The sequence below is a fragment of the Aplidium turbinatum genome, chromosome 7 (assembly GCF_918807975.1).
Source record: "Aplidium turbinatum chromosome 7, kaAplTurb1.1, whole genome shotgun sequence".
Lineage (NCBI taxonomy): Eukaryota > Metazoa > Chordata > Ascidiacea > Aplousobranchia > Polyclinidae > Aplidium > Aplidium turbinatum.
In genome coordinates, this window is record NC_137478.1 from 16,074,657 (window position 1) to 16,089,885 (window position 15,229).

Here is a 15,229-nt window from a genome sequence, read left to right on the forward strand (position 1 = left end):
AGTTCTCAGCCTGCTCATAAAGAACCAACAAAGAGCCAATGGGCCAACCAAAAATTTGGGGGCCAAACAGCTTCAAAAAGAGCCAGATTTCTGGAAGTTGGCCCCAAACAGGCCAACCCTGCTGGGAAGTGGCAGGTCAAGCTCGAAAACTAGCACGTTTTGGTAGAGAATTAATTTTAATTTAATTAGAGTTTTGCTTGAATGTCGTCCATTATTTTTTGGAAATAGCCTGGAGCAGAAGATATGCTAAACGGCATAACATTTTATAGTAAAACCTCTCTATGGGTTTGTCGAAGTCGCCTTACATGCGAGAGTGGGAACTCCCGATGTTGGGGTTGCTCAGCGAAGGCAAGTCGACCCTTGTGTTCTGCCAGAAACAACTTAGGTTTGTGGTACGGTACGTAAATAGAGCAAAATCCCGAAAGCGGATTAAGCTGTTTCGTGCCACAGGTATACAGTATGTGTTGCTGCCAAATTTGTGCACAAAAATTAGTTACATGACCTTGCTGCAGAAAAAATATTTCTAGAAGTATAATTGTGTATCGCACTTAATCAACTGTGATATTATAGTCGAGAAATATATAACCAAAACAGACACAAACCCATTCAGGAAACGCTCTGCGACGTCGTGACGTCACGCCATCTTGTGGATATTTTGCTTAGGCTTACTATCTGTTGCTAACTGAGTAGGGGTTGATAACCGTTGCTAATTGAGTAGGGGTTGCCAACCGTTGCTAACTGAGTAGGGGTTGCTAACTGAGTAAGGGTTGATAGCCGTTGCTAACTGAGTAGGGGTTGATAACCGTTGCTAACTGAGTAGGGGTTCATAAACGTTGCTGAGTAGAGGTTGACAGGTAGTTTTGACTTGCCAAATCCAGCACCAAAACTTTTTGTAATTTATTTAGTTTTCAGAGGCTGCTCTTACAATACTTTTTTCCAGGATATTTTTTATTTGAAGGAGTGAAGGTTTTGTCTTCATCGCACAGGCTTCATCACACATGAGTTTTCCTGAAAAATGTCATGTGCGCCTTGAAAAAAATTTAAGTGCAGCGGCACTTGTAATTTGGTCAACATCAGCGAATCTCTTAATATTGTTAACAAAATCGAGATCAACATGTGGTGTTGATGTTGCAAGCAGGCAATTAAACTACCATTATTAAAAAAAAGGCATACAAAGTCCATAAATCTTGTAATGTCTTGTAGTTGGGAGTTTGAAGCGATTCCTGGTAAGATGGACTTGTGCAGCATGGCAACATTGTAGCAAAAAACTTACTTTCCTATAGATCTTGCTTTATGGACAACGTCACACTTCAAAAACTTAAATTGGCGTTTAACCAATTCCTTTCAATGTAGGCTTCCATCAGATTCAACGGTTCCTTTTAATTTCCTCTTGGGTAAGGTTGAGCTTCCTTAATAATATCTTATAACACCTCAAGCTTTTTTGATTGTGCAATGGCAAATTCGACATTTTATTTTTGGGTCTCCTGTGCGCAGTGAAGCTGATGCAAGCGAAGCAGCTTGAAAACCTTTATCACAAAACCTTTGAAATAGCTCAATCTCAGGTGACTTTGACGTTTCAATTTTAAGTACTTCTCACACAAGGTTGATAAGAACCTTTCTCTCCTGCTTTCAGCAAACTCAGTCAAAAAAGTGGTCTGCCGTGTTTATTTTGAAGTGTGACAAATCGTCGTCGTCGTGTGAGCCTCTGGGGCCTAGGATATATTCTTTTACCAATCCAGATTCACGATGTCCCGGACTAGCACTCCATTGTAGAGTTTTAGCCGATATTGAATAGATTGTAAAAGTGGACGTTATTACCAATTGTAAAGTAGCTGTTGCAAGTAGTAATGTACATCTATTTTGAAATCGACGAAGTCGTTTGCTGTTCAGAATTTTATTTCTTATTAACGTGCTGGAAGTGGTAAACCACTCGTTAGTTCAAGCATTTCATCTTTCATCGCAGAAGTAGAACTATCCGACCATTTATCTGACTGTTTAACGTTTGATATCCCAATAAACTATGTCGTCCAGTGGCGTAGCCAGGAAAAAAATTTGGGGGGGGGCCAAATATTTGATGAGTTGAAGAGAACAACAAAGTGATTTAAGTCAAGACATCGCTACCTGGTGTGCAGTGGCGTATCTTGGTGGCTTGAGCAAGGGAAGCAATAAAACCGGTGGGGTTAGAGCGTGCCGAAGGCACGCGTATTCTAGGGGGGTCCGGGAGCATGCTCCCCCGGAAAATTTTTGCAAAATTACACTTAAATGATGGATTATAGCGCTCTCTGGAAACACTTTTAGGGTAATATTTGTATGAAATTTATTAGCAGATAAACAGCTATTAACTTTTTAAAGGTAGCTCTTACACACGAACAGGCGAAATCTGTGTCTAAAATTAGAGAACACCAAAAACTCAGCTACACAAAAACCCAACAGAGTAAGCCATTCTGAAATTGCTTCCACAAATTAGTTAAAAGAAACGTAAATCGAGTAAATTTTGCGCGATTTACGATTTGCAAAATTTATTGGTGTCTTTCTGTGTGTCTAAAACAAGTCCTTGGGGGTGTTAATAGCCAGATGTCTTGGAAAATGTTATAAATTTCTGCAAATTTTATTATATTTTCAACAAAGTGTTCAACTTTGGATCCAAACTTTGAAAATTTGGGGGGGCCATGGCCCCTTTCGCCCCCCCCTGGCTACGCCTATGATGTCGTCAATCTTTCCGAAGTCTCTTTCCGTGTAAGAGATAGAAAGAACTGTGACAATTGCTCATATATCCAATCTTCCAAAAGGGATAATGCAATCGATCATAATCTTTTAAATAATTTGGAAAAAAGATAAAGTTTCTGTTTGTCACTTGTTAAACTATGTTTCAGTCAATATGCTAAGGTGTCAATTCAGCTGCTCAGGTTTTAATCAGAATAAAGCAATTTGTGAACAGTTCAGTAGGCCATAGCCCGAAGAAAGGCTGTAAGCATTTCTCTCTAGACTCTAGAGCATCGTACTGCTACTCATAATCATGAGAGAAATCATCAAGGGTTATACTGTATTAGCCCTTGAGAACAAGACAATACTGTAGTTGCAAAAGTCGACAAGGCAGTGAAGCTGTTCAGAACATCCGTGTTGCTCAACGCCGCCAATTTGTAATCTTAAAATATAGCTTCCTTTTGAAAAAAGGAGCTTTTCTTCCTTGATTTCAAAACTCAACGAAATTAAACTTTTGAAGTTGAAATTGAAAAGGCAAACCTTATTTTGAGAAGTTTACTTCATTTGTGAAAGTGAAAATCACGACTGTGAAGCTATTCCTCCACAGCAAGAAATTGTGAAAAAAGGAAATGTATCCTTTCAAGCTACAAACAAAAAAATTGAAAAACTTGATAGATTCTATCATACCTTGCTTACAATCAAGCCTCGCCAGCGGAGTAGGCTACAAATGAGCTCATTCTTTCATGTGACTATTCGTTACAAAACTGAGAAACAAACTACCGACGAAAGTTTCAATGTGTTGATTTTCGTGAGTTGGTATTCTAAAAATTACTTAAAAACAACATGTTTCAACGATAAACGTTTTTTACTTAAGTTGTAAGGAAGTCTAGTTTCCGTTATCTTTGTATACTGACATTGATTATAAGTTTAATATCAGGTTGAATCCAAATTCATTCAAACCCTCGAAAAAAAGGTTTCCCCCGGTTTTTGTTTCTCAAATGTTCGAAACCTTGGTAAACCCGAAATTTTGAAATTTTGTTTCCCATTGCAAAAATTATTTGATACATTATAATCAGGGAGAGTTATTTTGGAAAAAATTTCAAATTCAACTTTAGAGAAAGAAAGCAATTGTTTGTTTACCTTTCTATATTACAAGTCAAATGCATATTGAGAAGACATTTGGGCAAGAAGCAGCAACGAACCTTGCGTTCGTTGGTGCTTCAACCCTTAGTTTCGATTACGGCAGTGTATTTTAAGACTTTTTTTATTGTTTCCATCCAAACTCTCCTCCCCCCAATAGCCTACCTTAAAATTTTTTTTTTTTTTAAATGATTGTAGGCCTACAGTATTTATCACTTTACCTCATGATGTACTTGTAACAAAGTGTGGTTGGTGTTGATTGCGACCATCTGTTAACACGAGGCAGCTGAAGGAAATTGACAAGATGCTATTTTTTGGTGGTTAAACTTGAAAGTTAAAAGTTAAATACGTAAGGGGACTGAACTGTACAATATGACACAAAAATGAAGGAATGCGAAGTCGCAGTCGATACATACGTTGACTCCAGTCAAAGCGAAGTTGAAACGTAGGAAAGACTTCGTAACTGGCGAATGATTAGGTTACGGGTTTAGCGGCTGAGAATTATGACAGTTGCTACGTTAATGAGCTGGAGATACAACAACTGTAGAGAATGATCATTCATGAGGAAGTGTCACTAGTAGTTGAAAATGAAGTAGGGTTGTCATGACCTGCCACCGAAGAGATAAGACTTGCCACCCATGGAAGCAAACCAAAATAAAAAAATTAGGATAACGGTGAGTGGCGCCCGCAATGGTTGTACGAGACGTGGATGGCGTTCATGAGAGTACTGTTTTTGAAGACAAGATATGCTATAGAGATCGAGCATGTTGAGTTCGGGACGAAACAATGATAGCGGTGCTGATGAGCAGTTCAGTTAGGCCTAATGTCTGTTGACGGATGATGAGCACGACATGAATGAGTGCCAGCTTGTAAGGTCGCAACCTGTATAGCAGACATCTTGAGCAGATGAATGCTGTCAGAATAACGTGTGTCAAGACCTATAATAAAGAAAAACCAGGATACCTTACATCACAATGACTACCACAAGGATTGCAAAATCATGAGCAACCAATGGCATCACGCTCCACGCAACCGCCGTGATAACGCCGTAGTAAAAGTAGTCTAACTTTGCGGTGCACCCAGAACCGAAAACGCAAGCAAGCCTAAACTCTTACCTGGACATCGTTTCTGTAAAGGTAACTTGTTGTAAAACAATCATCAAAATCTATTCGCTGTTAGACTCTGGCTCTGACCGTACGTTCTGTGAAAAAGGATTAATGAAACCTGGACACAAAACCAGAGTATGAACATAGTTTTGCTCTCCAGACGCTATCGTCTGAAAAGCCTTAGCGCTTGGACGCATCCGTTTTCTTCTTTATAGTCGTCGTCGTCGTCTGAGCTTCTGGGGCCGAGGGTCTATCCTTTTACCACCCCAGATTCACGATGTTCCCGGACTACACTGGAAGGCTGCTAGAGAGCAGCCAGTCTTTAGTTTCATCATCCATGACGCGCAGACCTTCCACTCCGTTAGGTGGTTTGAAGATGGTACAGTCATTGATGATGTGGTCTGCGGTCTGTTCCTCGGCACCACATTCACAGGAGGAGGAAGAGGCCATTCCCCATTGGTGCATGGTTGAGCGGAAAAGCCCGACGCCCGTACGGAGACGGTTGAGGCGCACCCATGCCTGTCTCTGTAGTGTCAGGCCGATGGGGCGTGTGTCGGCGTCGGGGATGAATGAATGGAGTCTGGTGGTGCTTGACTTCCATTCAGAATTCCATTTATGGTCCGCCCAAGTAACCGCAGAGATGTCTTGTTCATCAGCTTCGTTGATTAGAAGCCGAGCGGCTGGCACGAATGGGTGTCTTGATTTCAGTCGGTGGGGGTGCCCGTTTGGGAGAGCAGAGATCTTGTGGTGGAGAAGATGGTTAGGCTCCAGTGCCCGTCGACTGAGGGACAGAGTGGCTTCTTCGCGACGAAGCTCAGCAGGTTGGATGCCAGCGAGAATGGGGAGATTGTCCAATGGTGTGGGACGCAGGCATCCGGTCACTGTGCGCAGGGCGCTATTTATGGCAGTGTCGATGTTGTGGCAGTGAGCACTGCGGCACCAGACAGGTGCACAGTACTCTGCTGAGGAGTAGACAAGGGCTAAGGCTGCTATTCGCAAAGTGTCAGCCCTCGCCCCCCAGCTAGAGCCTGCCAGGCGCTTCAGTAATGTAGCGCGGGATGTGAGTTTCTTGCGCAGTGACACCAAATGGTGGCGGTATGTGAGCGATCTGTCTAGTGTCACCCCAAGATACCTTGGCTCGGGGCAGAAGGACAGAGGTTTTCCGTTGTTGTGGACATGTAGCTCACGATCAGCTTCCCGATTGTGTAGGTGGAAAGCTGCTGCCACAGTTTTGGTTTCGCTGAGTTTCAGTCGCCAGTTCTGGAGATAAGCTGAGATGGTTTGCATGTCCTGGCTCAAGGTGTCTTCTAGATTTTCCCACGACTTTGTGGAGTGGAGAATTGCCAGATCGTCCGCATAAGCGTATTTTGCGGAGACCGTAGTTGGCAAGTCATGGGTGTAGATGTTGAAAAGAAGTGGAACCAGGACCGATCCCTGTGGGACGCCGTTTTTCAGGCGTCTCAGTCTGCTTCGCCGTGGGTTGCCGGTGGTGAGGGTAAAGCTTCGATTCCTGACAAGTTCCATAATCATATGGACCATATGTCGGTCAGGAAGCAGGAGAAGCAGCTTGCAAGTAAGGCCGCGATGCCATACGGTGTCATAGGCAGCAGTAAGATCTAGAAAACAGCGCCGGCCTGCTTTTTTGCCTCAAAGCAGTCCTCGATGTCTTGGGTCAACAGTGTGACCTGATCTACAGTGGATTTTCCGCGCCGAAACCCAACTTGCTCTTTTGGAAGGAGCGAGTCGATGATTGGGTTGACGCGTGCATAGATCAGTCTTTCGAGGATCTTGAAAGGAACACAGAGGAGGGATATCGGACGATAACTCCTTGGGTCCTCTGGTGGCTTGTGAGGCTTAGGGATCGCAACTACTAAAGCTCTTCTCCAGATTTTTGGGATTGTGTGGTGGTGCAGGCAGGAAGAGAGGAATCTACGTAACCAGGACTTTAGGGCATGGCCAGCATGGAGCACAAGCTCAGGGCAGATCTTATCGGGCCCTGGAGACTTGTGTGGTTTCACTAGGCGGAGGGCGGTGGAGAATTCCTCTGGAGTGAAGTCTCCAGAGATTGTTTCTTCTGGTGGTGTTTCCACTCGCCATAGGGCAGATACTTCCTTGGCAACAAGGCGGGATGCCTTGCGGTCCTTTGTCTTGTACACCCCGTTCTGCACTAGCTGGGAAGCGATGGCATTAGCAGAAACCGGGCACTGACGAGGGGAGTTTGCTGAGCGCCCAGTGAGGTTGTTGATGATGCTCCATGCTTTGCGGTTTGAGTGTGAGAAGTCGATGGTTTGGACAGCTTCGTTCCATCGCTCAAGCTTCTTTGTGTCCAGCCGATCAAGTAGTCTGGTGGTGGCGGTGTTAGAAGCAGCGCCACTTGTGGCGCTTAAGTAGGAGCGATAGAGAGCTTCACACTCAGAGTCTCAGCATGGTGTATAGCTGGTTCGATGGCCACGTGGTATTGTGGCCTTTGCCGCAGTTATTATGGCATTGCAGAAGTCCTGGTATGCCTCGTCTGCGTTGCATGTTTCAGGTGATGGTAACTTTGCAGCAGACTCATTGGTCAGGAGGCTGTATTGATTACGCTGTAATAACTACTAATAATTACGCTACTAACTACGCTGTAGCAAGCTTTAGTTGATGCAGTGACGAAAAGTACGAGATATGTACATCAGTTCCTGTTGAAAATTTGTTATCTGTACAAATAGTGAACGAGGTTACCTTCTGGCACCGTTCAGGTTGCAACCTGGTGTAGCCTAGATGTCGTCGAGTTTTGTGGCGTAACAGATTGTTGAGGCCATTCGGATGGCGGCTTTTTTAAAAACTGTGGCCTATTTAGCCAATGACTAGATTGCAGTAGGGCTTCAGCCTACCTAGAGGTGCCTGATCTGCTGGATTAAGAGCGGTTAGTACGCAGTGCTAGTCGTACACTTTGGTATGAACTAGAATTTTTTGCAAGCGATTGCGAGTGAGGGTTGTGCAGTCGGAAAACGTTTTGTGTCACCGAACAAGCTTTGCAAAACAATCATAGAATCTGTCCTAAAATCGCATGGACAACTAGTTAGCTCGAGCTTTTGTTTAATAGTCCGAGCAAGCTTGACTGTGTCCCAAGCAGTTTCTAATTGTAGGTGCGGGATCGTGTGTCTTCTGGTGCCGGGCAAGAAAGATTTACTTGTAACAATTAAGAGTGCTAAGAACGGTTGAATCAGCTAATATTGAGCGTAAATAACACACGAAATCCCTTGCTAATGTTGAAGCGTCGGAGAAGATGTGAAGTTAAACTCTCAGGCTTGCAATGGTGCCTGGTGGACTTCGGCTTGTCACAGTGAGGTGTACAAACTTCTTTTAAGATGTTCTAGAGTTGTAAAGTGTGGCTTTTGTTTTAATCGACAACTTCTTATTGAAGTATTGCTTGCAGGCAAGCTTGTGCCTGGTGGACAGGTTTACAGAATCAGAAGATAAAATGTAGGTCTACTCTCCACATATGAAGCAAAAACTTGATTGGATGTTCAATCAGCCTCGTCTAGAGCTACTTGGTCTGGAACTCATACTTATTGCAATAGCTTTTGCGAGCTATGCTTATAACAAACATACAGCAACTTGAAGGCTACCTTGTACAATTTAAGCTTCCAAAACAATACTAGCCTAATTGTGACAAAGCATATCACTGCCTACCTATAACTATGGCATAAGCATGGCAACAATCTCAAAATTTCGTTAATTTCGTTAAACTTTCAATGTGAAAAGTTCAAGAAACTTGTGTGTAGTTCTGTAAAGTTTAAATCGCCCTTGGTGCAAGTGTTCATTGTGCAGTAATTTTTGGCCTAATTTTTCTTTTGTTGAAGAGAGGGATTGAGCTTGTTATGTTTAACTTCAGCTGGTGGTTAAAATCGCCCTTGTTGCACTGGCAAGTGTTGACTGTAATTATAGCCTATTTTTGTAGTATTTTCACATAATTTTTTTTATCTTTTTTATCTCTTTTCTAGGTTTGGTGGCTGTGCAAATTAAACACAGTGACATCCAAACACTGTTTTTGCATGTTTTAAACCTTTTGGTTTTGCCATCTTTCCCTTTTGTTGGTGCCAAATTCGTGTGTTTACTTTGCCGTTCTTTACATGTTCGCGCCAGCAATGAAAAATAAATTGAATTGAAAAACAATCACATAACCAGATGATATAACACTTTGAAAGGGACATGCATGATTGCATGCCTAGCAGTCAATTATGACATCTAGTGATGTCACAAAAACAATGCATTATCTCAAACAATTACAACTCTTACATCATAAAGCTAATACAATTGCTACGTCATAAATACAATGTTGGAGACAATGAACTCTATAAAATATTTGTTATTTGCTGGAAAAATAACAAAAAGTGGATCATCACAAAATCCTGACATTCAGAAAATCTCATAATCTAATAGTGACATATTTATGACATAACGTGCTTTCAAAATCTACATTCAACATATTTACACTGTCTAAGTACCAAAGGATTGGTAAACAGTCCCAATATTTTATTAGAAATCGATTTCATGAGAGGCCGTAGCAGGGGTGCATTCCTAAAATTTTTTTTGGGGGGGCTCCAACACTTAGCTGTGTTGTTATAGACAAAGTATGTATAAGTAATCGGTGTAGGTTAGCCAACAATGTTTAACTTTTTTAAAAGGAAACAGTGTTCAGTATGTTTTTACTTCTGAACATCATGTCGAAAAAAACCCATGCTAAAACGTAGCTTGAAGTACAGAAAAAGGTAAAAGCAACAAAACGTGAAAACGTGGTTGAATCCGATATAAAATTATAAGTTTGAAATTTGGCTTGGTTGCTACACTGCAATCTCCTTTGCCTTTTTTTTTACTGCGTAGGCCTACACTTGAAACTCGATTTGCATGAGCTAATTCCAATCTCTTAACTCAATTGTAAACTTATTTGTATGAGCCAATCCTAAGCACACTTGCAAAAACATTGACTGCAATAGGAAAGTAGGGAAATGCAATTCTTGAAATGAGCGCTTGTGGTTGCAGATTTGCTATAAGAACCAATAAGCTGCCAATGTGACAGTTACACTAAAATTAAAATCTTATTTAGTTATTAACGAACAGTTTAAAAAACTCCAATTACAGCAAAAGCATATTATAAGTTGGTGCAAACGAGATTACACAAAACAAATAGCCTGTCTGCCAGGTCTTTGGTTTTATGGGCTAAGTTATAAGCACCACGACAGTCCTTGATTTAGCCAGCAAACAGTTTTTGCAGAGATCTGAGTTCACTCAATGTGGGCAGCTTAGAATGCTTAACTTGAATATCCACAGCCGACCGATGAGTCTGCAACCACATCTTGAGTTGCCGCAGTGCCATTCCATAAATGAGGAGGTGGTCCGTTATTGCTGATGAACAACAATGCTGAAACAAGTGATATGGTCAGCCGTGATCGTAGCGGTGTGATGACCAAGTTCATTTGTGAAAATCCACGTTCGCTTCAGCAGAACTTATAGCAATCATGTTTAGTAAGTTACTACGTTCTTGAGCAACTTTATCGTATCTGGTATATGACAAGGATTGTCAACATACAATCGGAAATAAGAGTGATGACATGAAATCTCTTCTCTATTTTTCGTAATCTGTGCTCCCCTTCTTGCCATGGAACTTCGACTGCAGCAGGCCATAACTCTGGTACAGTAATTTCCAAGCTCTTCACAGAATTTTCATTGTTGGTGTCCACCATCCTGCTTCCAATGTTGTCAACCAAAGCTTGAATAAACCGATTACAATCAAAAGATGGGTATTCTCTACGTCGAGCTTTGAACTGGTCCAATGTTGTGCCTTTAAACTTTAAAGGAGTAGTTTTTTGTACTTCCGGGACTCAAGTTAACAACTTCATCAAACAAACACTTTCCTTCTGGAATAGATTTTTTTATTTGAAGTAGAGAATTAACAGTCCATTTGACATGACGATTAGCTACTACGAAGTTGATATTCCCAGTCTGGAGAGTTTCTGACAAACGTGATAATTGGCGATTGCTATCAACTTATGTTTGTGTTTTTTTGCAGTTCTGTGTGAAAAAGCTGTTAAAGTTTTATTTGTTTAGTCGAGAAGTTGTTGTTCAGCCAGGAAAGCTGAAAAATGGAAGCTTGAACGAGCCCCCCCTGAGCCCCCCCTACATCAAGCCTTTTCGTATTTCGGGGGGCTGAGCCCTCCTGAGCCCCCCCAGGAATGCAGCCCTGGGCCGTAGCCCTCACATCTTCAGTCTCGTATGAAACAAGTTACGGTTTGTACGAAGAAAATAAAATATACACAGTAGGTCTATGACGTAATAAGTAGGCCTATAATACAGCTGAAATGAATTTCTATAATACAGCCTATAAGTAGGCCTAGGCTACATTGTATTGTAGGCTACATTACAATGAAATGGATTTCTAATAAAATATTGAGACTGTTGACCGATCCTTTGGTACTTAGACAGTGTAGACAGGCCAACTAGTAATGGACAAAGGATAGTCGCAGCAAAGTAGGAGCTCAGATGGTCAGGCAGACCTCCTTCATCAGTTTAATACTAGAGACCTTCAAAGACATTCAACATATTTAACGACAAAGAAACGTGACTGAAGATTTTAGCTACTTTTGAGTGAAATCGAGAAAATAGTAAAAGTTATTAAAGTTTCTCTGTTTATTTATTATAATTTTGAACTGTTGACTTGTCCTATCTGATTGACTACATTGCACACAAACAAAAAAATTCTATTCAGAGAATGCAAACTTAATTTTAGAGTCAAAGTATGCTCAGGAAGCCAAAACCTAAAATCCTATTTTTTTCGTATTTTACTAGATATGAAGGTAAATCAAGAAAAAAATCTCTTTTAACACAAAAAACTCATGAAAGTACACAACGCCTCCTACTATACATGAAAGGGCGGAAAGCCTGTGGCAGTTTCAAACTGTGGGTGATGTGGTTATAATCATGGCGTTGTTAATTTAGCCAGCTCAATGCAAAATTAAAAAATAAAACGTTTTTATTAAACTTTTCCTTACAAATCTTCTTTTAAATTTACCAATGATCTGAAAAGATGCGTAGTGCAATAAATATAAAGCAAACAAACAAAGAGTATTATAGAGAGTAAAGTTGTTAAATTTAAATCTATTGTAGATCACGCAAGTTTAGTTTGGTTAATAACGACATAGCCTATACCTACTACCTATCTATCTGATCAAAGAAGAAGGTCCAAAGTTCTACTTTCATAAGAATGATATGTAGCTACTGACGAAGCCATATTTATGATATTTGTGTGGCCAAAGCTGTACAATGTGTATGAGTCCATTAATTTAGTGTGATAACTTACTGTACTCTCCATTTCTCCAATACGAAATATCTATATTGATATCACACTTTTACGCATGCGCGTAGTGATGCGCACAAATCAAAGTTACCATTTTATTGTGTTTTACGATAAGCCTGGCCCAAATGTAGATAATGTTATAATGATTCTATTTGAATAAGGTCCTTCTGGTGATCCTTATTTAGGTGAAACAGGCTGTTAAGGGTTCAGATAGTAATAACTATATTTGATTTAATGTTATAATGTATATACAACATAATATTACATAAACTAAAAGCTTTATTTTGCAAAGTTAAATAGAAATAACCTGTCAAAATGAAGCTGTGGTAGAACAATTAGCGAAAAATACACTTCCTTGCCACACCAGCCACCTAGTCCACAATTTCTTAATAAAATTGGCAACATAATAGACATCTTGCAACCCACGAAAATTCGATGGAAGGCAGACAGGCTATTTCACATTAAACCCACCCAAATTGGAAATGGATTTCCATAGTTTGTTTCATTTACGGTTGACTAAGTTTACTAATACTTATTTAACACATGACCACTGTAAGAAAGGAAACTAAGTTCCGGTTTTCGGGTGTTTGGTTGCAGGGATTAATAAATGCAATATTTAAGATCTATGCTTAAAGTTTGTAATCTTCGAAAGCTTCCTGATGTTACTTTGTTTTCAATAGGCTCACCTCAATGAATGGCAGCACTTCACCATGTACATGTCATTCGCCGCCAGTGGGGTCATTGATATTATCAGTCAAAAGGTTATGGAGAAAAGAAATGTTGTCCTTGAAAAAGCTGCAGTTGCTCTGGCATTTTGTATCACAGCCCTACTACTGTTTTATCACCGTGGTCATGGGAAAGTAAATTGCATAGTTCTTTCTTGGTTATTTGCTTCTACTTAACTCAGTCTAAGCTTTGTTAGATTGCCTTTTTGATAACTGATGTTAGGCTTAAACAATACCATAATGTCTACATTAAAAGGGATCTTCGAGATGTGCCACCTATGGGACGAAAATAACATTATTTGTAATACAACGCTATTTTCAAGCAAATTATAAACTAAAGCAATTGTATTGTAAAGTTTCGTGGTTGTTTCATAACATGAAATTAAAACAGTAACAAATGCAATATTCTTTTTTTATTTTTTTATCATTAACAAGTTCACTCAACTGTCCTATAGGTTGCTTACATAGATGAACAATGAGACAAGGGGGTTATGTCCTATGGGACACTTTGTTATATTCATCAATTGATTGTTACAGGTATGATGGAATGACAGAGACTCAAGGAAAAAAGGCGTAGAACTTGTTTTCTTGGTTTTTATCAATACTAATAATACCTCTTTTCTTTTCAGACATGATAAAATTTGAACGCTTAAAGCAAGGGTCTCAAACTAAAATTGTTCTAAAAGCCAAATGAACACTTGTAAATTAACCCGTGGGCCGCAATACACGTTAAAAATTCAAACAGAATAAGACATTAAAAACGCAATAAAAAGGGTAGTAAGAACACACCAAGAAAGTTAGATTGCAAGTAAAAGTAGAAGAACAAAGAGATGGACAAGCACTGTACAAACGCAAAAACATGCAAACAAAAAAGAAAACAAAAAATAACGCAAACGGAACGACGGACCTGGGAAGTAAACCCCTTGCAATCAACTTTCAAAAAACGCTGAAAAAGTAAACCCTTGAAGAACTGACTTCAGCAAATACCAAGGTTACTAGTTACTACTGTATTGCGATAAGGCAATACAGTACTAACTAGTGAATGGGCAACAACACAAGTGAATAGGCAATATGATTATGATGTAACAATACGAGTTTCGCGCACACAATAAAGTGGCGCGCCGGTAGTGCTAAAAATGATGTGAAGTTTGATGGGCATTTTCAAATTTTTAAAGCAATTTTAGAGTGAATCTTGCAAACAACTTTACAATCGGCAATAACTTCCACTTTTACAAGCTATTCAATATCATATACAGTGAAATTTACATGCCTTTTAATTTTTTTTTTATTTGTTTAAAGAAAATGTGTAACGAGACGTTGTTAACTGTAGACAATGGCCAACGTTTCGATCTTGCAGATTTCTTCAGCGCAGTGAAATGAAAGGAGGGAGTTGTCTTGAGTTGCTTCAAAGTTTCGGATGAGATGATGATTTTCAAGAGTGATTAAAAAGCCCAGTGAGAAGTGATTTAATTCTTAATTTAAGACTGCAGCGAAACGTGATTTTCCAGCTAATAAGGAAGTGCGATTCTTTTGAAAAAAGTTATGACAAGAAATGGTTTAAATTTCACCTTCTCATAGAAACATTGGCCATTCTCCGCAATTAATAATGTATTTATAGAAATTTTCTTTGAACAAATAAAAAAGAGTTAAAATCGTGCAAATTTCACTTTGTGTGGAGCTACAAGTATTTGAGAGGTTACTGGCATCTTTTTATTCACATTCTGATTTATTCATATCATTATTGTTTTTTTCATTATATCATTATATAATGATATTATATTATATCACATATATATTATATTACATTATATCATATCATTATGTTCATATCATTATATCATTTTTATCATTATTATTATCATAATCATTATTATTTATTTATATTTTGTATCCTCTGTGGATCCTTTTCTTGTATCATGGGTCAATGCAATGATTGTTTGCTAGTACACTCCTTCATTTTCTTTGAATTTCAATACATATTTGTGCCTCTAGCAACCAATTTCTTATATTTTGGATCCATCTCACATGGCTGTTATTCCCTAGCTTAGTTACAAAGTTCTATATTTTTAAAGTTTTTATTTTTAACAAATCCAAACCATTACTTAACGCAACTATTCTAAAATAAGTTCCTCCACTCACTGGTGGGAAAATCACATTTTGCTGGTCCAAAATTAAATTAAATTAAAATTAAAATTCAAAGAAAATGAAGGGGTGGACCACCA

General features: G+C 39.5%; 1 protein-coding gene across 1 annotated transcript in view; it reads left to right on the forward strand.

The window, feature by feature from the left end:
* Positions 1–15,229, forward strand: part of LOC145774664 (transmembrane protein 45B-like) — a 112,688-nt gene that overhangs the window by 13,861 nt on the left and 83,598 nt on the right. The window contains exon 3 of the mRNA XM_082585958.1: positions 12,963–13,142. Coding sequence (XP_082442084.1) covers positions 12,963–13,142 — 180 coding nt within the window. The remainder of the gene's footprint in view (positions 1–12,962; positions 13,143–15,229) is intronic.